Here is a 25,164-nt window from a genome sequence, read left to right as displayed (position 1 = left end):
GGGCTTCAGCAGGGTTCATGGAAACCATCAGAATATGGTCCTCTGATAGAAAAGAAATTTCAGGTCTTAATGCTGCGCTTGCTGGGATGCTGTGTGCTGAAATTGGAACCCTTCCAACTGTAGCTGTGGTCTTTTTCAGTTTAGTGTTTGTATAAGCTTGTATAGCCATTTGAGCATAAAGCTGTTCCACAGGTTTCGCTGCTGCACTCCTCGTTCCTTGTGTCTGGCTGTGGACAGCCGGGCTGGGAGAAGCCACCTGGTATTTTAAAACCATTGTTACTGAAAGCCTGCGGTGACATTCAGGGTCCTGGTTCTTGTGACGGCACCGTATGCCTGCTCAGGGGCCTGATCCAGCTGAAAATGCTTGATTTTTCTCAGGAAGGTTACTTTTCCACCAGATTGATTTACCACCCAGTTCCACGAGCACTGGTGCCAGTATAAAGGATGTAAGAGGTGGGGACCAAAAGGATGGCAACTGTGGTTTGTGTCGGCTAAAACCTGACTGAAGCTTGGCTTAGCTACGCAACCACGTCCTAATTTAAACTAAACTTGGGTGAAACAGACCTGTTAGTCTACACTCACTGCAGAAACCACCTCCAGAACATAGGAAATAAGTATTCTGTTGCATTTAGTGAGAGTTTAAATTGACTTCAGAGGTAGCAGGCTTAAACTGAGATTGTTCAACGTGAAAACTAAAAATTTCTAAGGATGCCTAAATAAGTTGATCCTTTCTCACTGAATTTCTGGCGTATTAACCACCTCCATGTGGGCTGGAAGAATCCCGTTTGTAGCATGCAGAAAAGGACTCTGCACTAAGCTTCTAAAATATTTTCCTTTTCTCCTTCTTCTTTATATTAGTTAGGGAACACTTGGTTTGATTTAACTGTTACGAATGGATGTAAGCCTGCTGAGGTCACCGTGACAACATGGTGGCAGCGTCTAAGATTCCTACTTATGTGGTGGCCAAAAGCTGAATTTTTGGCAGCTTGTGATCAACAAATCTGACACCTGGAATCAGGGATGTCCTTGTGTAATGTAAGAGGCCCTGCTTCGGCTTTTGTCGCTTGACTCAAGAAAGAAGTTGGGTAATTCCCCTTCCTTTGCAGGTGACGTTCACCCTCATTTGTTCCATCCAGATGCAGCTTCACTTCTCTCTGTGCCTCTAGAATGCCTCAGTCTACTGTGAAAGCAGAACTGGCTCCCTTGAACACACCTTTCTAACCCCAAACGGAAACATTTTCCATTGCGGCGTTGTTCGGGCAGCGCTGCCCACAGGTGTGGTTTCAGAGACGGCTTCCTTTCTCCTGGAGATCTCAGTTCTCTGCCCTGGAGCAGGAGATACACTGCTGGTGCCGTATTCCTCGGCATCGCACCCGTGCGGCTTTGGAGCGATACCTGCTTTGCACCAGCGCAGGATGAGGAGACAGGGAGGCCTGTTCGTTTCTCAGGAAGTAAATGTAATTCCAGTTAATTTGCGTTGTGATGTCAACCTGTTTGCCGAGCGCTTGCTTTGTGGCTAAGAGGCGGCGACAGAGCAGATTTCTCCCTTGGTTCTGCCACTGCCGGGCTGCCATTCAAACCGTTTGTACACGTGCTTTTTTTAAAAAGGGAAGATTTGTTGGTCCCCCTTTGTTTACGCATTTAATAGCTCACAATTAAACCAATATGGACTTGAAAAGCCTTGTTGATTAAGAGCCAAGTTCTGCCAGCCACAAGAAACTCAAAGATGAAGTTTTCTTTTCGCTAAGGCCCGTTTCTACTGTTCCAGGAGGAAAGTATGTTTAAACATGTGTTAAAGTCTCACTACACTTCTGGAGTGGTGTAAACACCCTCTTTAAGGACCCTTTTTGCTATCAGAGTGCTCTTAGGCTGAACAAGAGTCAGGGCTTGTTGTTCCCAGCTTTTGGCGTTCCTTGCCTTGAATTTTCAAAATCGGTCAAGACGCAAGAGTTCTCCCTCCTTCCCCCGCCTCCGCCCTTAATGTTTATTTTACAGAACCCTCGTTGGTTTGTCACCCCAGCTCCTAAAAGTAAATATGTTCTGCTCACCATTACTGGGTGCTTTAATAGTGTAGAAACTGGGCATTTAACGGTATAGAAACGTTCCACCTCCGAATCTTGCGATGTGTAAGAACGAGGTACCCGGGTTCAAAACATGTGAGAAGTGAGGTCGTTTTCTCTTTGTCTTTAGCTGCCAATTAGCCGTGTCGTTAATCCACTGCCGAGGAGAAGTTCGTGATTAAAATAGACGGTGTTGCTGACCATTGACAGGACAATATGCAGAAGGTTGCACTGCCTGTCGCTGCGCTGCAGTAGTTAGAGCTCTGGCTCGTTTTCCAGAGGGAAGTAACAATTTCTTAATTTCTTTGCATTCTGGGGCAAAGACAGACACATTATCCAGGCTTTGAATATTGCATTATATCGTGTTCTGGACGAGGGATCTGCGGCAGAGCCCGGCAGAGCGAAGGCACCGCATGTCCCCGCTCTGTCAGATGAGCGTGGTCCGAGGACGCGCCAGCTGCGAGCGTCCTTCGCTCCGTTCGCCCACGGAGCCACCCCAAGGCTCTTCGGGGGCGGCAGGTTTGAATTTGGCCTCCTCAAGGGTGAGTAGCTGAAGTTGGGCCAAGAGTTCGTTTCCTGCTTGCCAAGAGAGAAGAGGGCCAGGGGGTCAGGCTTTTGGTTTTTCTGGGGCTCCGGGGGCAGCAGGAAGAGGCTGGCGGTACGCGGCCGCTGCCAGGAAAGGCTAACCTCTAGCTGGAGACCACAAACCCTTGGTGACAGTGGCCAGCCTGGTTTTCTAAGGCCACAGATAAAATAAGCAACAACCTTGGACAGCAGACAGTGGAGGAGACGGAGGGGCACAGTCCCATTGCTTGCTCCCTGCTGTGTGTTGGAAAGAAGGAATTTTTTTTTCTATAGTGGGAATTGCACTCCAGCTTGCTTGCTTAAGAAAAAGATGACTAGTGCTTTAATTTACACCCCACCTGGGAATCAAATCTTTCAGCAAGACAGGAGGGATTTTTTTTTTTCCTTTTTTTCCCCCCAGATCTCACTTTTGAGGGAAACAAATTTCCATGACAGAGGATTAAATACTAGGAATATTTTTCTTAGGTGGATCTTCCAACTTCTGGTTTGTAGCCACGCTAATTTGTGGGTGAAGGAAATATTTTGGTGCTGAAAACTTGCCAAAATGCAGTTTAACGGGGAATTGCAGTTTAATTAGCACTTATGAGACGTTAACAATCATTGTATTCAATTTGGCCACACAGGATAAAGTGTGATTCAGGATCAGCTGGTTGGAGCTCTGAGGGAAAAAAAAAAAAAAAGAAAGGAGAAAGAAACATTGCTGTGTGATCTGGTGAAGGTGTGCTCTTAGCCTCGTGTTCAGAGGCAGAGGCTTTCGTGGCTGCTTGTCTCTTTTCTCCCACGAGGTGTTGTGCCGGACTGGGGAAAAGTGGAAGGAACTTGTATTAACTGGAGGGAAATGGTTTGACTTCAAGTTCGTGCTTTTGCAGCGAGCTGGATTAGTTTATCCCTGCTATCTCTTTCGCTAGGATTTTTAGGAGAAGTGCCAAAAACTTAATTTTTTTTTTTTTCCCTCATTTACTTATTTATGCTTTGCTTTGCCAAGGAATGAGAGAGCCTGCCACTTTTAGCAAGTGTGTGAACAAGAAAGGCAAGGGAACCCAGGGTGACATTTGCCGTGGAGACTTGTGTATGGTGCAGGATAGCCATAAACAGCGCTGGAATATTCCTCTTTTTCTTTGCAGCGGCGTTCGTTATGCTTTCTGAGTTTGTGACTGAGGGCGACAATAAAGACAGTGCCACTAAGCAATTGTAGTTTCAAAGGCTGGCTGAGAACAGAGCAAAACTTTATGCAATTTCAGCCCCTGTTTGTATACAGGCTACCGCACCGGCGTGATGTAAGGCAGGGAGATGACCTGATGAGCCAAGCCCTCGCAACGAGCCGAGGAGATCCCCGCCGCACCAGTGCTCCCCTCCCTGGGGACCGTGGCTGCTCCCAGGGGACGGGAACCTTCCCGCAGCGACGAGAGCTAGCGCAGGGTTGCTGCAAGCGGCAACGACGGCGCTGCCTGTGTGCGCGAAGGCGGGGGGAAGTAAGAAGAGTAAACAGCCGGCACAAATTTGCAGAATAGCTGGCGTATTATGAAAGATGCACCATGAATTACTCGGGCTCGGCGAGCGGCGTTTGCAAGGGTTGCGGAGCACGGCGCGTTCGGGGAGGTGGCGTTTCGGCAAACGGCTCGCTCCGTTTTGTGGTGCTGCTTGTCCTGTTGGATGAAAGCCATCGTTCAGCAGAAAGAAACCCTAGGGTGAGATAAAGTAAGTGATCTTCCAGTCTGTAAGCTCCTGCAGCCTTGCTTTCGTACGCGCTGGGCAGGCAGGGCTCCACAGAATCGAATGGGAACTCTCAGCACTCATTGCAGTCAAGTGTTTATTGTTCCACGGCAGAGAAACAGAGACAAAAATGTATAGACGTAAGAAGACACATAGGATACGAGGCTTTCTCTCTTGTGAGTACATATGAATACACACAACTGGTATGAGGGGTTTTTTTGGTCGTTTTGTGCATTACTGTGCGTGGAGAGTGCGCAGGCTCGTGACAGAAACCCGGGGTTTTAGGTGAGGAGTGTGGGGCGCTATTTCTGGCTCGACCCTAGCTACTTGTGTGGCCAAGTGCGTTAAAGCCTGCTCCTGAAAACAGCAAACCCTTTATTCGGGCTTCATTCTCAGACTTGCTGAATACCCTAAAAGGCTGCTATTATTAGAGGGAACTGCCACTCCTTAGCTCTGTAAGTGGGCTGTCCGTAAATCACCAACACATGCTGTCCACAGGGAGGTGGGACCAGGACCTCGGCTTTCTCCATGCCAGCCCGTGGAGCTGGCAGGGCTCCCACTTCTCCTCCCTTCTGCTCAGCCCCTCCACCAAGGGTGCTGGCGATGGCTGTGCCTCCCAACGCACCGTGGGCTCCACAGGAGCATAGGATGGCTTCCCAACGCTTCTATTCCTGCCGTGGTGGGACGCGCCCCCTCACGCTCTCCATGAAGATGGCCTGCTGTTGACCTGTTTCTGCCTTTATTCCTCCCCTTGTTGAGGTAACGGTGGCCTCACAGAAGAAGGCATTAAGAAAAATGCATCTTCTCCTTGGGGAGTCATTTGCAATTACATAAAGTTTACAGTGTCTCTTCCATGGCCACGTTTGGGTTCAAGAGGTTGATTTCATCCGCCTGCTGCCCCCGGGCACCAGCTAGGGCTGGGTCATGGTCAAGTTCTCAGTCTGTGCTGTATTTTCCTTTTTTATGAACAATAAATGCATCTCTGTGGCAACAAAAATATCAATTCCCTTCTATAAGTGAAGCACTGCAATATTTTGTAGTTACAGACCGTTTTGGTGATGGTGCCTGTGCTGAGACAAGCCTGCTGCAATCTGGTTGGACTGTGTCCTTGCTCTGGACGGGCTTTGCCGTAACAGTACTTTCACTCCCAGTAGCACCTTGATGAATGGTGGAAGATGCGTTTCAACAACTGTATGATTAAAAGGCAACATCTTACCATTGTTTGGTCTCTGGTGCCTTTACCTTCTTCATTATGCTTTGGCAGCAGTAGCAGCAGTGATTTAGACTTTCAGCGTCAACACCGGTCTCTGAACCTTGTGCTTTCTTTAACCGTAAGTTCTGGTGAAGGGCGAGGAAGGAGGATGAAGGAGGAAGTCTGAGTAGTAGGGTTTGTTCTTCTGATGTTTCCAGGCTGGCTGTTTGAAACCATGATGTCTCACAGCAATCAGACACGTTTCCTCCTCTCTCTCTCTCTCTCCCTCTTGTTTAGTTCTTGTTCAGGGTCCCCTTGGGTGGCTGCACTGGAGCACACCCAGAGCAATCCGGGATGCGGAGACACCGGCCAGGGCACGCGGTTGAGCTCTGGCTCTGCTGCTGTCACTGGCATTCATGCTGATGGCCTTAGTACAGAGGTCAAAGACTGCTTAGATATGAAAGCTGAATCACCTCCTTTTTAAACCCCTCAGCAGGATCGGAGCTTAGGGAAGCAGGCACGTGGGCTTGCCTTCTGGCTGGCCGTGCGGATGGAGAGTGCAACTCCTGGACAGGCTTTCCAGCGGTTTTGACCAGCCATTGAGGCATTGAAATGGGGGTGTCTGGGGATTAAGACACCCCTGTGTGAAAAAGCCTGATACATTCATTTTCTTTAAAGATTTGCTTATCCCACGAGCTCTTGATAGTTCGGGGAGGTTTATCCTGTGACCTGAGGATCACAGGAATCGGTGGCAAGCCCATCAGTCTAACCAGGCCAGGTAGGAAAGATCTTCAACTGCAAATATAAATAAGCCAGCAGTGTAGCTCTCGCTTCATACCTGTTTGCCTTGGCTGTGTCCCATTTACGTGAATCAGAAGATGGTAGAAAAAAACCAAAAGCACCGGAGGCTCCTCCAGAGACTGGTCTCCCCTCCGTCAGGAAACCTGCCTGTGCAGGAGATTGCCGACGCAAGCCCGGTTTCACTAGGTCCCTGCGTTTGGAACAACCCTGCCTGCGAAGGGCGCTCGTTTCTGCGAGCGGTGGTGGTGTCTTCAGAAACCCTGCATCTTGGTGTGCTAGGTGGGAGGGACTGGGAAGAAGCAGCTGTGGCTGTGTCCTTTGCTCTCGTGACTTGGCCTCCTTGGAGGGAAGGGAGCTCCTGTGTTTCGAGCTGAGAAGCAGGAAGTCGGCTCTTAGGCTTGCTGCACCTCTGCAACTTTTGGGAGATCTCTGGATCACGCTGTGCATTAGTTTCTAGGCTGTAAAATAGGGATAGATGTTAAGGAAATTGAAAAAAAAAAACAAACCAACAAACAAACAAGGCCTTGAAGAAATATGCAGTTGTAACTTTTGGTGCTGTCACCACCAAGAGGTTGGTTTGCGCTTCAAGGCTGTGCTTTATTATTGACAGTGGCAGAAATTTGTCATGATATTAGTGATTGAGAACTTAGAAAACACACATTTTTAATTATTTTTTTTAATTTTTTTTTTTTTCAGCAAATTCAGTAAAGCTAGAAATGCAAAGTGATGAGGAATGTGACAGGAAGCCCCTGAGTCAGGAAGATGAGATCAGGGCTCATGATGAAGGAAGCAGCCTGGAAGAGCCCCTCATTGAGAGTAACGAGATGGCGGATAACAGAAAGATCCAGGAGCTATCGAGCGAGGGAGGAATCCGGCTTCCGAATGGTAAACTGAAATGTGACGTCTGTGGCATGGTTTGCATTGGGCCCAATGTGCTAATGGTACATAAAAGGAGCCACACTGGTAAGCAGCTGAAAGAAAATCTGATGACTGCCTGTGGCGTCTGATGTTGATATTACCTGACAACTCTTCTCTCTTCCCTTTTCGTTCGTGGCATAGCAGGGAGGTGGGGAGGGGGAAGATGGGGTTTATTGGTTTGGTTCTTTTCCTGCTTCCCAAATTCTGGTGATGCTTTGTTTCTGGCAAGCATGGTGCTTCCTTGATATTGATTTCCAGCCTTTCAATCTTAAAAAGAGCACGAAAGTCTGGAAATTGCTTTTTTTTTACTGTTCTTGACCAGGGGCAAGATGGTAAGAGTCATTCTCTGACATGGGGGTGTGCGTGTGTTTGTGTGTGTGCATGTGCAAGGCTTTTGAGCCTTTAAAGTGAGTCTTAGGTGGTCTTCCCTTGGAGGTGCTCACAGGTGGACCACACCAGCAGCTTCCTGGGGATCTTGCACCTCCTTTGCAAGCAACTGGGCCCGATGCTGGTGGCCCGGCAAACCTAGGATGAGCAAACCCCACAGCGGATGCTCGTTGCCTAGCGATCCTGATGCCAAAGTGGGCTTGCTACTCCTCATGTGATGGCTTCATCAGGGAAACCTCACCAGAACTGCTCTCATGGGCTAGCACTTGGCTCCATCTCGCCATCCAGACACCATTTTTGTGACACCTTTCAATGCTTACCCTCTCCTATCATTTATTTTTTATTAGTATTAGTACTGCTACTGTTTGTAGACCAAAAGAGCTTACTAGGTTCATGGATCTGAGAATTCAAGAGGCAGACAAAACCTTTGCAATATGCTGATTGAGTAGGTCTTTGGGGCCTCAAAGATGAGGCCTAGAGTTCAAAGCAGTGAATTTCAGGGGAGTTTTGGCTAATAGGACAAACCGGGGTGCCTGAGAGGCTGGTACTCCTCGCCTCGGCTGCTCAGGTGGGACCGACAGTTACCTCCAAAAGGATAAAAGTACAGATGGTGGTAGAAGATAATGCTCTCTGGTCTTGCACAGGTCTACCTGGCAGAGCCTTTGATTTAAAAAAGCACTTAAGCTTGTGCTTAACTTTTATTATATTTAAGCACATGTAAGTCACCGGAAGTGCTACAATATATGCTTAACTCAGGATACACATGTAAATCTTATTAAGGTTAACCGCAAGTTTCTGTGTTGGAGCCTCAGTGGGTGTTTGTTCTTCATAGGTCTTGGACAAGGCGAAAGATATTTTGTTTTTTATCTTCCTTTGCTATTATTTAGTGGGATGAGACACTCATACTGACTGTGAGATATCTGCTAAGATATGAAATAAAAACTGGGGTTTTAAGGGAGAATAAGAAAGATTTTTGTGTAATCCGTTTGTAAACTTGGTAGTTTGCAGTCAAGTAGCGTGCTCTTGCTGGGAAAGAAATCGATAGAATTTCTGTACAGAGGACTAATAAATATATATTACGTGGTTAATGCCCTGTATATAAGTTGTATTGATAATTACTTAACATAAATATATAATGCAAAGCATCGCAGTATCGTTTATGATGCAGTCATGATTTGAGACAGCAATTATGGCATTAGCTGGAGAGCCGAAATCTTGATTAACGGTTTGACGTGCTATTACCAGGAAAGGGAAAGAGAAGAGAGTGTAATAGGCTGAGTCCCCAGCTTTCAACCTCCCGAAAAGTTCTCACTGGCACTCACGCGTGTCTGAGCATATGTATTGTAGGTGCGTCGGGGTCCACGTATTTGAACTTAAACAGCTGAATTAGACCTGCTAAATTTAGATGTAGGTACTTAATTAAATGGTCTGAATTTTTTGAGATACTGAATACTTGTAAATACAGACAAGCTGCCTTTTTCATGTTAAAGACGACATGCAAATCCAAAACGAACGGAATGGGCCCTCATCTGCGTGCAGGCAGGACGGCTGTATGCGCGTGTATGGGTAGGAGTTGCGTAACTGGTAGCTTTTTCCTTCGGGCTACCGCCGGCTCCTTGTAGAGCTCCGACTCTTTTCCCATCTGAGCAGAGGAGCTGTGATGCCTCGCTCCATACAGATTATTTCAAGCATATAGAAATGGCATTCCTTTTGCTGTGCAGCATGCTGCTCTGCTCTCAGGAAAGCAGTTGGCGAATTTTGCGGGGGATTTTTTTTTTTTTTCCCCCCACTTTGTTTGTTTGTTTTTTAATACATGCTGCTACTTCACTGTCCACAACAGAAGGAGAAGTTTGGTTGGATTTCCACATCCTTGATTTTAAGGAGTATTTTTAACATTCTGGTGTCTGTCTTTCAAAGTGCAGTATTTTAGAGGATACAGCCACTTCCTCGGCAGCTGGCTGCGATGGGCTGGCCCCGGTTCTGGAATGAGCCCTGACCTGTGGGTAGTCTGGTTTTGCAGCCCAAGGGGGAATGGTGAAGGGAAGGGAGGCTGTCCCTAGTGAGCAGAAATGGATTATATTCTTTATCAGCTAAGGCAACTGGCATGTGAAGCTTTACCTCTCAAAGCCAATTTAAGTATGTTTTGGGAGCTGAATCCCACTTTACTCTCCTCTTCATCTATACACAACCAAAGCGTAGTCTGGCCAGTTGTTTGCATTGGCAAAATCTAAAGTCCTTTTCCCTTCCCAAAAAACCTGTCAGCATTCTCTGTAAATCACACAAAATGCTGCGGTCCATGGTAGAGGCTGTAATTTGCATGTATGCTGGGACGAGAGTGTGGCTTTCCTTACACTGGGGACCCGGGCTTTGCGAGAAGCCATGCCATACAGCTTTGGCTGCGTTACACACGTAAAGGGGCACAGTTTTCTCCAGCCATTAGTCGTTTGTTCCTGAGGAGCAGTTGTCTTCCCTTGCCATGTTATGGTAGTTCAGCCAAACAGATACAGGGATGGGGCAAATAATCCATGCCGTGGGTGAGGCCAGTGTCCCATCTCTCATCCGCGTGTGCTGGAGCATCCGTTTCCTCTGATGCCTGCAGTCGCCCCTTTCCGTGATAATAGACCAAGCTGGGAATTTCCCAAGCTGGGTATTTCCCAGTAGTCCTTCAGATCCGCAGAAGCGCTGCCTTGCGCACGTGACGCAAGCGATGCTTTGGTCCCCGGTACCTCCATCTCAGAGCTGTTGGCATCGCTTGTCTGATACTGCCGAGCACAACGTTCCTCTGAAACACCGATAATTCAGGTGAAGTGTTTTTCTAATCTGCATGGCCATCAGCAGAAGGCCTTTCTATTTATTTGTCATCGCTGACAGAAAATAAATAAAGCGCTCAATGTGGGAATTAAGCATGATGCACTCCCTGCTTTAGTGAGCAGGGTAACCCCCCGCCCCCTCCCTCATGTGCCACAGCCTCGTGTTAGAAAAATAGCATGTGTCAGGTTTGATTTATTCTCCTCCTTTCCCATGCTATCTTTTGGTCCAAATTTCATATTCCATAGCACGTGCCCTGAGTTGCAGCATCTTTATCGGAGTTTTTTGTAACTGCAGGAGATGGCTGGTCACATAATGTTGCCACTGGATGCTCTGAGGGCTTGTGCCTGGGGATGGTGAGGGAAGGGGAGAGGAAGAAGATAAGGTCAATAATCCAATTTGTCTGAGGTAATGAAAAGGAACTCCAGTGATTTCGCACCTCTTTAGGGTTTCTGCTAGTGGGTCTGAATTAAAATTTCCTCGCTCCTTGTTTTTGGTAAAGCAGAAACCATTTGCTGGTACAGCCGTGCTGCATTTTGAAAAGCTTGGTTTCTAAGGGAGGCTTGGGACCATCCTGATTTTTTTAAGGTCACCCAGAGCTTCAGTGTTTTCTTCTGTGTGGACACAGGAAGACAGCGGCAGAGCAAGTCGGGTCCCTTGGTACAGGTATGACACGGCAGGGGTAGCAGTCTGGCCCCACTCTCTCTTTGGGCTGCTGATAGGTTGTTTTTGTTTTGTTTTGTTTTTTTAGGCTTTTTTGGGATGATGAGGGTCTCAGATCTTTGCTTGCACTCCACGTGCATGTTAGTACCATCAAGTCAGTGAAATGAGATATCTTATGTACCCATGAGGGAAATTTCAGTTTCGGCTCCAGCATCCATGGTGTTATAATTAAACGCATGCAACTCTGAAATTCTGAATGCTTTTTTTTTTTTTTTTTTTTTCCTTCCCTCATGCAGAGTTCAAGTTTTTGGGACACAATTAATAAATTAGGAAAAACCCAACCATGCTGTTCAGCAGATAAGACTTTGATGCCTAAAGCAGCTGACCAGGAGTGAATTTAAACAAATGGTCATATTAACACATTACAATTAACTCCCTTGGACTGCCTGTCATTCTTCTAGCGGAAAGGTTTTATTTAGTGTAACTTGTAACCCAGTGCAGGCTCCTACCTCTTGCAGTACGAATCAGTTTGGCACTGAGTCAGAAGTTGTAGGGCCAGATTTCTACAAGCGATGTTGTCTATTTAGGTTCCTAAATCTGGCTTTTTAAGCGTGATGAAGGAGAGCTTAGATTTTTTTTTTAAATCGCTCTCTGTGTAAGAACGTGTTTTACTCACAGTGCTCAGTAGCTAAACTCTTCTGATATTTTTGCCAGTTCACTTAAAGGATTTTTCTCTCTTAAGAATACGGTCATAACTTTGTGTACAGAGGGCACTTGGAAATCACCCAGGATTTCCCAGGAATTTTTCATGAGACATTTAGCACTCCTGTTTTATAATAAATTGCCCTATCTGGAAGTCGGGTTTTCTCAACAAAAAAAAACCTAGTGAAATCGCTGATTTCAAGCGATGCACAGCCTGTTAAGTGAATCTGAGAGAACAGTAAGTATGTGGACTAGATAGTCCCCAGCATGACAAATACAGAAACGGGGCCAAGCCTGCTGCTCTGTATTTCGCTTGGTACAGGCAGGTTGCTGTTCTCTGCCTGTCGGTACGTCGGCAGCGCTGCGAATATTTCGTTTGTGCTCCTGCAACGGAGCAGAATCGGAGCAGTTTGCAGCATGTGATGAATCAGGAGAAAAGTTTCATTTTAACCAAATATTAACAAAAAGCCTACTACGGAAGGGTGAAATCATTATTATTAGTATGAGCAAATACTTGCTGATGGCAGCATGGGCATAATAATTTTGCATTAAGAGGTTGAAAAAAAATAAAACCCTGTTTGAGAAGTAGCTAAGGTATCCTTTGCCTATCAAAAGTATGTGCCAAACAAAAAAAAAAAGACTGAGATCTTAGGTGTGCGTTTAATCAGGACAGATGTTAAATGTAGTGCCATTGGACTTGGTTCTTACATTTAGGACTCCATCCTGGCTTTTCTTGTTATTGTGAAGAGATTTAAAAGTAGCGGTTTTTTTAAAAAGGTAATTAAAACGCTCACAGGAAGGGACCTGGGCATTGCCAAAGAAATACCCAGGTCTCGCTGTTGACGAGAGCGACTAGTGCATTATTTAGTGATTCGCCCTTTTTGATTTCGAAGGCACAGAAGTTACCAGCCCAGGGTTGTGAAAATCTAAGCCTCCTTGATGGCGAGGTCTGTGGGCTCTTCGTCCCTCAGTTAAATTTCTGTTTTGATACAGCAGATATCACTGCTGTATTTTGCAGCGGTACGAGATTCGAAGAAGAAGGATAACTCATACTGAAACTTCTGCGCAGCACTTCCGTGCTGAGGCCGTGGAGGAGAGCTATTGTGCAGGGAAGCTTCCAATTAAGCAGAAAAAGGGAGTTGGTTTGCTTTTTTTGAAATAACGTTTTACACATACAGGGTAAGACATGAAAGCTATTAGTAGGAAGTTAATCAGTTCAGTCGCCTGGTTTCAGGTTGTATCAGCTAGGCAACATTCGTCGCCCGTGCCGTGGAGTCTCCAGCCAGCTGCCGTGTATTAAAGATAATTTGGAAAGGACCGTGTCTTGCTAATAACCCTGGCTCCCTTGGTCCACTTCACCTTTTCATCTCGGTATTTGTTGACACAGTAGCGAGTTAACTTGTGTATTTTAGATATTGGTGTAGTTAAAGAGCAGTAATATTTCATTATTATTTTTCCTGGAGGAGAATGTAGCTGTAGCGGAGGGACGTTAAACAGTGAACTGTGAAGTTTCAGCAGTATTTTACTGTAATTTAGGGGTAAATATTTGAAATCATACCTTTGAACTAATACTTTATTTTAACTGTAAAATGATACAACCCCATGGATTGATTTATTTATTAACTTAATTTCACTCTCGGGACTATTCCCTGGCACAAGCCTCTCTTAGTAAGACTTTACAAGAGGTAACAGTTAGCAGCTCTGCCTTACCTTACATTGTCCACTCCTGAAGTAACTTTAGATAATTAAATTCCCTGCCCTGGACAGCAAGGCTTTTTAGGCATTCTTGATTTTGTCTGGCTTTAGATCTTAAATCTGACGTTGAAAAGAAATATCTTTTTTTTTGTTTGGTTAGCTGTTCCTCCCCCTCTCCCCACTCAGAAACAGCCAGGGAGAAGAAACATATTTGTGTAAAGACTTTTTGGGAGTCGATCTTTAGTTTAAAGTGTGATTAGTTTCAGCCTATGAATCAAAACTTTTGGTTTTCACAGAAGCCCAAGGGAAGTGAATAAGGATGTCAAGTTTGTTATTTTGCATCAGGAAATGGTAATACTGGGGAACTGCTTACCAGCCTGCTAGGAAAAGGCAACGGGAGAAATAATTGGAAAACCGCCTTCTCAAGGCACTGAAGTGACAAAGAGAGCTGGGTTGCAAGTACCTGGAATGGGCATCAGAGTTCTTGGAAAACAAGCAAAATCTGAATTATTATTCAGTTTTTACTTTATTTGTGCACCCAATTGGGTAATTGTCTCTCAGATGAGCTGTGCTAAATGTGCAAGCCGCTAATCAATAGTGTGAAGGTGCGGCTAAAATGGCGGTCATCCCACAAGCCTGCAGCTTCAACAAGGAGCAGGAATCAAACGGCTGGACAGGAGCGTAAGAAACAGATCAACGCAGTTATTTACCCAGAATTAAGGCAGCAGGAAAAAACGAATTCGTGCTGGCTTTAAATAGATGCAAAGGTTATTTAAGGTAAGAAGTGCTATTGTAGCAGATTCTGTCTTTTGCCAGAGAGGAGCAGACTATTGTTGATTTTGTGGTGAGTGTTTTCATATCAGCTTTGCCACTGAACTGCAGGGCAGCGGCTATTTGAATTCCTGGCCAAAGGCTTTCAGCATCTCTTCAGCTGCTGGTTTATTGAGGAATAATACCTGCTCATATGGGGCCTCCAAAATATCCAAGATAAGTGTGTGATGTAGCGGGTAAAACGCATTAACTGCGTAGTTTTAAATACAGCAGGAGGAAAAGGAAAGACTTTAGACTTGGTAAGAAACTCGCTACCTTCTTTAATGTTGTCATCCTGAAACTGAAGCTATCATTCCTGAATACTGAGAAACATGTCAAAGGAAGGGAGTTTGTCTATTTTCTCAGACAGAGAAAGCAAAACAGAAAAGAAAAAACATATATTTTTCTACTGCAGTCTCTTTACATCTCTCTGTTATGGCCATTTTGAAATTATATAAAAGAAGATAACGGCTAATCAGATCCTTTAAGCATAGTGTGGGAGTTTAAAAGGGAAACCACAAGTTCTTTACCCGTTCCAATGAGCTCATGTTCAGCATACTGGAAGAAGAGCTTTATGCTCTGATTTTTTTTTTTTTTTTTTTTTATCATTACTCTATAACATTCTTGGCAAGACTGCAGGAACCTTAGTATCTTCTTCAGTGCCTCTGTGGTGGTTTGAGATGTCATTTCCAGCTCACGCTCGTGAAGCAAAGTTGCAGAGGTATGACACGTGTACACGGCACATCTTCATTCTGCTGCCCTCCTGGCAGGACTGTAGTGCTGGAAGTCATTTCAGCCATCTGTAAGAGGTCTCTTCCTCCTTCTCTTTCCATTTGGATCAACAGATATATGCTGGACTTTAGACTAGACACATGAACTACTTTGATAAAAACATGGCATTAGTTTTGTCCAGCAAGGGAGTAATCATCTTCAAACCATTGAAAAAGGTTTTGGAGAGATGTGACAGATGACAGAACGTGTTTGTTTTTCACAAGAACTGCTTCAGGCCAGTGAATTCAACCTCAGAAAGTCTCACCAGGCATTGACCACAGCTCTGTAACAGGTGATAGGCTGAAAAAATGAATGAGACCGCATACATCCGAAATCTGACATTCAAGACCTTGTTGAACTGGGTCCCTGGTTGGTGGAAACGTTTCAGAATCTAAAGCCCAGCTGCAGTAAAGCGCTTTGGCAAGTGGCCAGTACAAGTATATGTTTGTGTCCTATTGATCTGCACAGTGGGACATAAGGAGGTGATCAGAGCCGCTTGCCTGCCCAAGAATGCTGGAACAGACTGAGCGTCCTCAACAAATGTTCACATTGAGTATTGTTTTGATAATATTTCACAAAACTTGTGTGAGTTTATCAGGGCTTTTCCTCTACATATATATATTTTTTTTTTTAAAGGATGTTTGTTTTTATGGAGCTAATCCCCACTGTCCAGGGCAAACATGAAGAATTAACATCAAAATAATTTTGGATGTGTGTGTGTGTGAATGCGTGGGGTGAAGGGAGAGGGTAAAGTATAGAGTTTCTGTTAATTTTTTTTTTTCATCAAACAAGTCTTTTCAATTAGCTTTACCTAGAGCACAGATTTGCTTATTTCACTGTTAAATGATGTAAGATTTTTCTCAGTATTTGCTACTGCCCGGAGCTTGTGGGCCTGATCCTCACTTGCATCAATTCTCTTCATACCATTCTAGCAACGCAAAGCAGCCTTTAAAAAGGGATTTCCGTTTAAAGTATAAAATAAGCAATAGATTTGGTTTGAAGCAAAGACCTTAACAGCTCTCCAAGTCCAATTGTTATGACCAGTTCTAAATACTCATATGGATTGGACCTCTACTAAAAATAAGTGCAAAACTGTAGAGATAAATCCAACCAAACCACAGTTATGGATCTAACTTTTGAGCAGAGCTCATCTTTTATGAAAGATAAAACCTCTGAGGTGGAGAACTTTAAGAAAATCAGGCTGCATTAATCACCTCAAGGAAAGATCCTCAAATCTATTTGAAACTGTTGGAGGCTTTTCCCCTTGTGCCAAAGAAACGGCCTCTGACATGAGTGCCATGTGATGGTGGTGGTGGGGACCGTACCTATGCACTGTGACGAAGAGCGGGATAACGAGCTCTGTGCATCCTCTGATGTTTCTTGACAACTCTCTCCCTTCCATTCCCCTTCCAGGTGAACGCCCCTTCCACTGTAACCAATGTGGAGCTTCTTTTACCCAGAAGGGGAACCTGCTGAGGCACATCAAGTTGCACTCTGGGGAGAAACCGTTCAAATGTCCCTTCTGCAGCTACGCCTGCCGACGGAGGGACGCCCTCACAGGACACCTCAGGACACACTCTGGTGAGCCTGCCTTTTCTTCTCTTCCCTCTTGTTTTCCCCTTGGTCACTACCGTTAAAGTGAAGCAGGTTGTGTGTTCCTGGTGGCTCTGGGTCTCCACCATCCTCTTCAGACAGCGCAGCTCTGAACTTTGGGAAAGCCTTGATGTGAATCAGAAAAGTTGTGGTTCAGCCACACCTCTCCTTTTGTGTAACTGAGCTCCTCTGCTGATGCTATCGCATTTCCCTTTGAATGTCTCCTTGGGTGTATCCAGGGTTTGCTGGCAGATTGTTTTGACACCCTCAGCCCCAAAGTGGCTGTGAAATTCCAAAGATGTCAACGAATAACTGTATGCTCTTGAAAGCCTGCTTTGCAGTTCATGCCCGTTTCTTCGTCTAATAAATGCCATATGCTGGTGGAGTTCATACTTGTTCATCTTTTAAAACCCCCCCAATTGCATTTTTGGTTCAGTTACATCTTGCTGTCAAGTCCCAATTCATGGCAGCCACAGCACTTACCCTAGAACAGAAGGTGGCGGAGACAGATTGGGTTTGTCTTGCTTTGCTGCTTGATAGTATCACATCTACATCAAGTCTACCTCATGTAGTTTCTTAATATGTCCTAAAGAAATACCCGTCTCATAACTGCATGTTAGCAATCGTGTTGGTAGCCCTGATGATCAGGATCAGATGTGTTTCTGGTCCCTGTACGCTACACCAAGTGGCCACATTCTGCCCACTTACTCATTTGTGTAGGACTCTTGAGTAAGATCTTAACTTGCTGTGTTTTTTATCTCCTAGGATATTCAACTTTTGTGTTCAGGCCTTTTATAGGAGACTTGTTTTCATTGTTGAATGAACAGAGATAATTGGACTGGTTACAAGTGACAGCATTACAGATGAACTTTTTTTTGAGGTGTTAGCTAATGTGACGACTGAAACACAGTGGTTGGCGTGCAGCTGCAGACAGAAACTCTGCATGTGAAAATGTAATCCTGGAGCTTCCTGACTCTTCATACACATTTCTTCTACAGGGTCAGCATCACTTGGGTAGAGGTTTCTGTTTTATGAGCACTCGGTTGGTCTTAGCATACGGAGTTGCCTTGACGTTTCCAAGAATCAGAAAGGATAAGCTAATAAGCTTCTCCAGGTAGACTTTGAAGTTCGCAGGAGGCTGTATTGATGCAAACAGAAAGCAAGAGTTTCCAACAGGAGTGCAAGTGTGGGACTGGGCTGAGAGAGAATTGCTGGAGAGTTGTCAGCCGAGAGGATTTGACCTGGAAGTCAGGAGGGAAAAATGTCTGTAGAAATGTGAGGTGCGATTTTCACACATCTGACCATAACCATAGTTTCAACTTGAAATTTAGTAAAAAAGAGAACACGATAACAATATTCACAATTAAAAGAAAAAAGGGAGCTGTAACATAAAATAGCCCACATTACAAAACACGAACACTGCGGTTGAAGATTGTTTTCACAATATGAATATAGATTTTGTTACCTAGATACAGCCATTGATAGAGATTGTTCATTCTTCCTGTGTGAGAAGTACATGGCTGATGTTGCTGCTTTTGGCGTGAGGGTGAAATGTGCAGGTGTGGGATTTTCAGAGGGCACCTAAGCTGCTTAGGCTCACGAGTTGCCCTGGAACTCCTTCCCTAACTGACTTCAGCTGTGTTCAGCTCTGCTCAATTTGTAATTTTAAGTTTTGTTTTCAGTGGAGAAAGCGTCACCCCTCTAGGCAGTCAGCTACAACAGTTTTCAGCAGAGGGCTGGCAGGAACAAACAAGTGCTCCCCCAGTATTCTCCAAGACAATTCTTAGAGTAGCGGTCACAGATGAAGAGTTAAAAATCTGAGCTGTTGTCCTAAAACCTGGCACCCACCTACGCAAAGGAGAAATCCCAGTCTGAATGTGGGCACGGAAGTTAAGGTGTCTTTCTGTCCCGGTCGTGTAGGCAAGCTTGGTTGGTTTGTGCGAACCTACTTCGTAGAGAAGATAGGGAGATGTTCCCTAGAGATTTTAAACAGTTTCCTATCAGCGTACTACGCAAGCGCTTTCTGCTTTAATTAAGCAGACATCAAAGTCTGTAAGTAGACCTTGAAGGTATAGCAAATCTAGTAAACTTCATCAAATGTTTACATCTTCTGCTATTTCTGAACCATAAAGGAGGATATCAGAGAAAATACAGAAAGAAGAGGTTGAGAACTATTTTGAAATATGAGACTTCAGTGCAGTTTCAATCTGGTACACTTAATGTCTGAATTGAGGTGAGTCTGAACATGTTTTGTATTTATAAGAGGAAAGCTCTTTAGATCAGATCCTCAGCTGATGTAGGTTGGAGTTACATCCCCTAAGCAAGGAAAGCACTGCTGTTTTCTGCCAGCTGAGAATCTGGCACGTGATTTCATAAATGCAAGACCAATTTTCTTTTTTTATCTTGTATGTCCTTTTGCTCCTTAAATAAGAGAGTGCTATTAATCCAAAACCTGCTCTCTTTTTTCCTTCCCAATAAGGTTTTAAACTACTCGTTTTTTTTTTTTTTTTTTATGGAAGGCAGAGTATGCAAGAAAGGAATTGAAGAATTTTTTTTGTATCTTTTTTTTTTTCCCCTCCCAGCCAGTTTGATCTGTGAATTTGAAAGCACTTTGTTTGTGTCACCACTTAGTCAGTTCCACCCTCTCACTACTGCCAGTTAGTCAATTTTTCCTGTGCTTACTGCAGGGTTTTCATACAGTGAGATAGGAAAGGTGAAAAAATAAGGAAATGTAATTGCAAACAGAAATTAGCAGAAGCATCTCAGAGATATTTGAAATAGCTGAAACTACTATTAACTTAAAAAAAATTGTGACAGCTTCTTTCTTTATTTTTTGCTTTTGATAGACTTATTTTTGTTCATGCTTTTTAATATTATTTCCTATTTATTTGAAAATGTTTTTAAGCATCAGAATCCACATTTTGCCTTCCTTTCTTCTACAGAATGATCTTTCTATGTAAGTGTTCCCAGGATGAGTGGTTAACAAAGTATTACTTTGCCTCTGTAATGCTGCTGCTGTTTAACCCTAAATAATTAAGGACTTATCTTGCAGTGATTTACTCCTGCGATTATTTACCTTTTACTGACATATGGAGTTCTGATGAACTTTGTGTCTGTATTTTCCTCCCACATGCAGCTTCTTTGATTTCAGGAATATAATGATGCCTTTAGGACATCAGTAGGATAATGCCTGGGGAGAGATTCATGCACAGAATTACTCTACGAGTGGGCATGAGCCTGAAGGTACTTACAGGACTTTCAGATGTTGTTTTCAGAATTAACTCCATAGTTTCACAACACAGATAATGCAGTAGAGGTGCCCGAGTGGGCTTCCAGGACGTGAGTGTAAGGACAGGCTGTGGAGGGCTGGGGCAAAATGTGGTAGCCCCCTCCTGCAAGGATGCACTTGACAAAGCAGCAGGGATTGACTTCACCTTGCCTAGCTTTTGCTAGTTTTACAAAGGAAAACATCCAGACAGAGTCAATCTCATGATGCAGTCGCAAAGTACCTGCTATCTCACCCCAAGATGTGCATGCCTTCTCCAGAATTGCACGGTGAGACAAAGGCAGATACGAAACAGATGAGATGAATTCTACTGTAGGCAATTAATGAAAAAAAACCCAGAGGTTTTAAGGAAGCCAGTTGATCTGACAGATCAATCTGGTGGTTAAAGCACCCAGATTACCCCCGTAATTTGAAAGATATGACGTACAACCTGATGCTGAAAAGCCCAGCATCCTCAAACAGGCATGTAAATTAGCAGTTGTGTTTTGACATGAATTTCTATTGTGTCTAAAATGGAGCCAAGTCTGCCCTCCCCTCGTAATGCTATTGTACACATAAATGCCTTGATAGTTCTTAAAAAAGTCAAGGCTGCGATGATGAGCAATCTAGGAGAGACCATAGAAAACATCAATGCGTTAGTTTTCAGAGCAGGGCTTTGGTAGTCAGCAGTAAATCAGGGATAGGATCACCTGCTAAGGGGAAAACAAAACACAGAATAGGTTTTCATTTAGTGAGAACCATCCGTCCATCCTTGGCACCAAGCAAGGAGGGTCCTGTAGCAAATTATTTTGTGATTTTTGTGGTTAAAAGACTGTGTCATGATGCACACACACACAAACTGGCCACATGAAGCCTTCTCAGGCAACCTTAATTCTGGAATTTCCTTATTTTTCTCTTTATCTTGGCAACTTCAATCACGTTCCCTTACTGTGGGAGTATGTAAGAGTTATTCATATATGAAAGCAGTTTTACTCTTTATTTCTTCCTAAAAAATGGGTAGTCAGATCATTAGTTTTTCCTGTCACAGAAGCTTTTCCTCACAATACATTTTAAAATTTTCTTCCAAGCTACTTCTTTCCTGTTTAGAAAATGCTTTTATTTTTCCCCCTTTTCTGCTTTTAACAAATATTTGCTTTTTCCTCCCCCTTTTCTTCCTGCGTTGCTGCTGCACATTGTTTGTTACTGCCCAGCTCTTCAAAAGCACTGAACTAATGGTATCATTTTATTTGCAAAAGAAAAGCAGTGAAGCATTTGTTTTGAAAAGAACGGCTTAGGCAAAAACTCCCAAAAGCACAATCTTAGCAAACTCCGTACAGTGAGCAAGATAAAAGGCATGTATAATTAAAAAGGTAAATGCTTCGTTCGTGGAAAGGTAGTTTAGTAACTCTTTCTGTTTTTCTTGGTTTGCAAGACTTTCTCATCTCTTCTTCTCCATAAGGACTTTCTAGTTGGCTCCTCCTGTGTAGCAGAGGGCCATTCAAGATGTCCTACACACCTGCAAACGCATGGCTGTTGTCGGTAGAACCGACAAGTGATATCTCTGTGTGTGACTGTGCCCAAAGGCAGAAGGAACCTGGATCCAAATTCTGACGACGACGTGCCTGACTCAATACGTGTTTAGGAGAGTCATCCCACCTGTGAGTGTCTCAGCCCAGCTGAAAAATTGGATGAACAAGCACAGTGCTGAAAAACGTGATGCTGTGCAAGAAGTCCTGCCTGTCAAAAGCCAGTGGGAATTATTGCAACCGTGGCAATGATTCTTATATTAAGAATAATGAAGAGTCAGAGTTTTAAACTGCTTTTTTCATCTTGAAGAGACTTTTCCCACTGTTAACATCTCCACTCTCAAAAGGCCCAGTATCTACTCTGTAGCCATGTTTTTGAGGATGGGAACATCATAATTGGAAGAATCTTGGGTCCTGAAATTCTCATTACACTCTGAGCTGAACTGTGAACATTGTGAATGAGGAAAAAAAATTAAATGTGAATAAGCAGCACACTATCTGAAAAATGAAGCAAGGATGTGAAGGGGCAGAGGGGATATTTTGCCTATAAATTCCTGTTCTGCACATAGGTTAGCAAACAGCATCTTCCCTTGGTTGTGATGAGCCAGTGGACATTTATTCTGTTGATCTGATACTTAGAGATCTATTTAATCAGGCAGAGCTGCCCTTCCTCACAAGTTTTTTTACGCTGTTTCACTTAAACTCAGTGGAATTAACCTTGTCACAAAATAATGTATTTTTCTTACAAACTCCAGGTTCCAAACTGTTATTGGCATGTACACAATACTGCAGCAGCTCTGACTTCTCATTAATGCTTCCATTACCTGGAGGCCCTCATTCTCGTGCTGCAGAGTCTCTCAAATCCCTGGTATTCTGCTTTCCACGCTGTTTGTATGTGCATTTTTGGAAGGCAAGATCAAAATGTGCACAAAGGTAGGAGTTTTCTATGCCAGGTCCTTCATCCCCTAGGCATCCTTATTTAAAGTTCAATCCTATGTAGAGCCAACTTGTATCCCGTGCTTTGCTAAAGCCCCATCTGAACCTGATCCTTGAAGTGAAGTGGCGGGGCCATCTTCACTCCCAGAGCACTACTGTGACAAATATTAGTATCAGCTCTACAAAAACATAATCTTTTGTGTCCTCAGAATTATCTTGTTATGCAAGCTTGGTCATGCTAAGCCTTGTCTACAGAGCATAATTATCACTGAGAAAGCATCTTTTATTTAAAGTTGCTGTAGGATCGTGATCTTTCCAGAAAAAGTCCATTTGGGCTTTGTTTGGGGAACTTGTGAAAAGGTACGATTTCACCCAAAGCAAGAAGTGTTCACTTTTTGCTTGTTGGACTTAGTCCAAAGTCCTGAAATTCCATAGAGTCCCTCTTATCTGTGGTAGTTATGGATCAATCTTTGCTCAACCTAGGAGATCTGTTTCCGACAGATAAGGCAGAGAAACAGGAGAAGGAGGCCTGGCGAGCAAAGGTAGGTGTGCTGAGTACTAGCAGTCTCATGAATCTCTCTCTTAGGACTGGGTATCAGCTTTTTTTCTTTTTTTTTTGATGTCTCTGGAATGTGTGATTGAGATGACAGGGGAACAGGAGCTGTGCGGCTTTCTGCTTCTCACAGTGTCCCAGTGTAAGCAGGAGATGCCCTGCTTCTTTAGTGCTTGAGGGCTGCCTGTAAGTTGGCTAAACAGAAACTCACCCACTCTGCCACCGATGAGAGACACCAACACCATGAGAGTATCCTTGTTCTAAATACCAGTTCACAGCAAGATTAGTAAGTGCTAAGAGCTGTTGTGGTGTCTGTCAGACAAGTCTCGTGCCCCCTGCTCTATCTCCTGGTGGAACATGGCCTTGCTGCGTCTCTGCCACCTGAAGGTCCACCATCAAGTTCTCCATTCTTCCACAGAGAGAAGGGGGAGAGCAAGACTGGAGGGAGGCTGCATCGTCTCCTCCTCTCCCTGATCATCTGAGTTTCTTCTCCTTAATGAGACAGGGTGGCAGAATTGTGGTTTTGGTGTCAGGTGAAGTTGCTGGACCCTTGGCAAGGAAGAATTTTGTGTTAAGGCAGGAGGTCCTGCACCCCAAAATGGAGAAGAGAGCTGCTGTCCCATGAGAGAAAGTTTATCCAGGGTAGATTTCAGTTCTGCGGTGCAGTGGGGTGCTCACAAGGAGAGGTCAGGCTGTCCTTTGCCTTTTTCTTCAGACCTTCTGAACTTGCTGTTGCCTCATCCAGAAGGTCAGGTAGCACCGCGGTACTTAGGGGTAACAAGGCCCTTGTTCAGACAGCGTCAGCGTGGTGTAACATTCACACGGGACCATCCCTTGTTAAATCTGACCAGTTCCTTTCTTCCTCAAGGGACACCTGTGCGAAGATGGAAGTGTGTATTCAGGACAGGACTGCTGATGTCCAGTTTTCTGCATATTTTTTGTCTCTCCTCCGTGTTAGCAATTCACATCCTGGCATCATCAGCCTGTTTCTGTCCCTCAGGCCATTTACAGCCAGAACCAAGGACATGCCTCTGCCCTCCTGGGCTGCTATTTGGAGAGAAAATGGACATTTCTCCACTGCTGGGTGATGCTGGTTCTTACGCCAGCCATCCTGCTTTGGAGGAGCAAACAAGTCACTGGCTTTCTTTTTCCTCTGGGCTTTTTTCCTGTGACAGTGCTATATGTGGGATTTCACTGCCATCAAAGCAGCAGATGAATGTGATAAGACTTCTGCATATAGAGCAGCAGTCCTTCTAAACAGCACGCCTAACCTGTTTTTTAAACATCCAGAGAGACTGTTGCTGTCGCCTCCCTAGGGAGACAATTCCACTTCCCATCTGCTTTTTATAGCTGTGACTCTTATCCTGATATTTAACCTAAACTATCCTTTCTTTGGCTGCAGATTATCGCTCTTCCTAGCACTGTCATCTGTGACTGTGAGTAATTCCTGTGCTCAGTTTACACTGCAATAGGCTGTAGTCATGTCTGGCATCGATTCTGTTCTAGTCTGTCTTTATCTTCCAATCCTCTCATCTCTTTTTTTGTTACTAATTTTGAATTTTTTTTGCTACTCTTATTCGCTCATCTGAGGGACCTAAATTGCCAAGTCACTTTCTGCTTTGGAAACACGGGGCCGGTACACATGCAGCCCCCTTAACCTCATCTCTGCCTCGGTCGCCTGTCAGTGAAATCAAAATAAGAGCACTTCTCAACCTTGTCGTGATGGTGAGAGGACAGGATGCAGAACTGATTGCGAGGCACACGCGTATAGCTGCAAGGAAGGTCACGTAAGTACGTGGCAAAATATTCCAGTGCTGCCTGTGCCCCTGCCGCATAGCATTACATATTATCTCCTTAGTTTTACTTAGCCTTTGTGCGGTAGTGAAATGAGATAATTACGAAGTGGAAGGAATAATAACTTTGTATTGTTGCCATAACCACTGAGGTATTATACCCTGATACCGGCGTGATTATCTTAGACACAATAGTAAGGTGATTATTAATAACGCTAAAGGACTTACTACTTAGCTTGCAATTTTTGCTTCTTGTTTCTTTTATGAAGCCTATCTGTTTCATCAGCCCAAAGCCCCTGTGAAGTGGGTATGTGTTGTTGCCTCGTTGTTATCCGTTTTTCAGTGACAGCAAAATGAAATAGGAAAAAACCCAATGAGACCCAATTTGCAAAT

The 25,164-nt window shown here is 44.4% G+C and overlaps 1 protein-coding gene across 4 annotated transcripts in view; it reads left to right on the top strand.

The window, feature by feature from the left end:
• Window positions 1-25,164, top strand: part of IKZF2 (IKAROS family zinc finger 2) — a 106,530-nt gene that overhangs the window by 52,489 nt on the left and 28,877 nt on the right. For 2 of the 4 annotated variants that reach the window (XM_086750688.1, XM_086750689.1), the window contains exons 3-4: window positions 7,048-7,314; window positions 16,519-16,686. In XM_086750688.1, the coding sequence (XP_086606814.1) occupies window positions 7,048-7,314; window positions 16,519-16,686 (435 nt within the window). The remainder of the gene's footprint in view (window positions 1-7,047; window positions 7,315-16,518; window positions 16,687-25,164) is intronic. The other 2 variants (XM_086750691.1, XM_086750690.1) reach the window with 1 other exon arrangement.

This window comes from Chlamydotis macqueenii, chromosome 6, assembly GCF_036417535.1.
Source record: "Chlamydotis macqueenii isolate bChlMac1 chromosome 6, bChlMac1.mat, whole genome shotgun sequence".
In the NCBI taxonomy this organism is placed as follows: domain Eukaryota; kingdom Metazoa; phylum Chordata; class Aves; order Otidiformes; family Otididae; genus Chlamydotis; species Chlamydotis macqueenii.
This window is presented reverse-complemented; position numbering and strand designations above follow the sequence as displayed.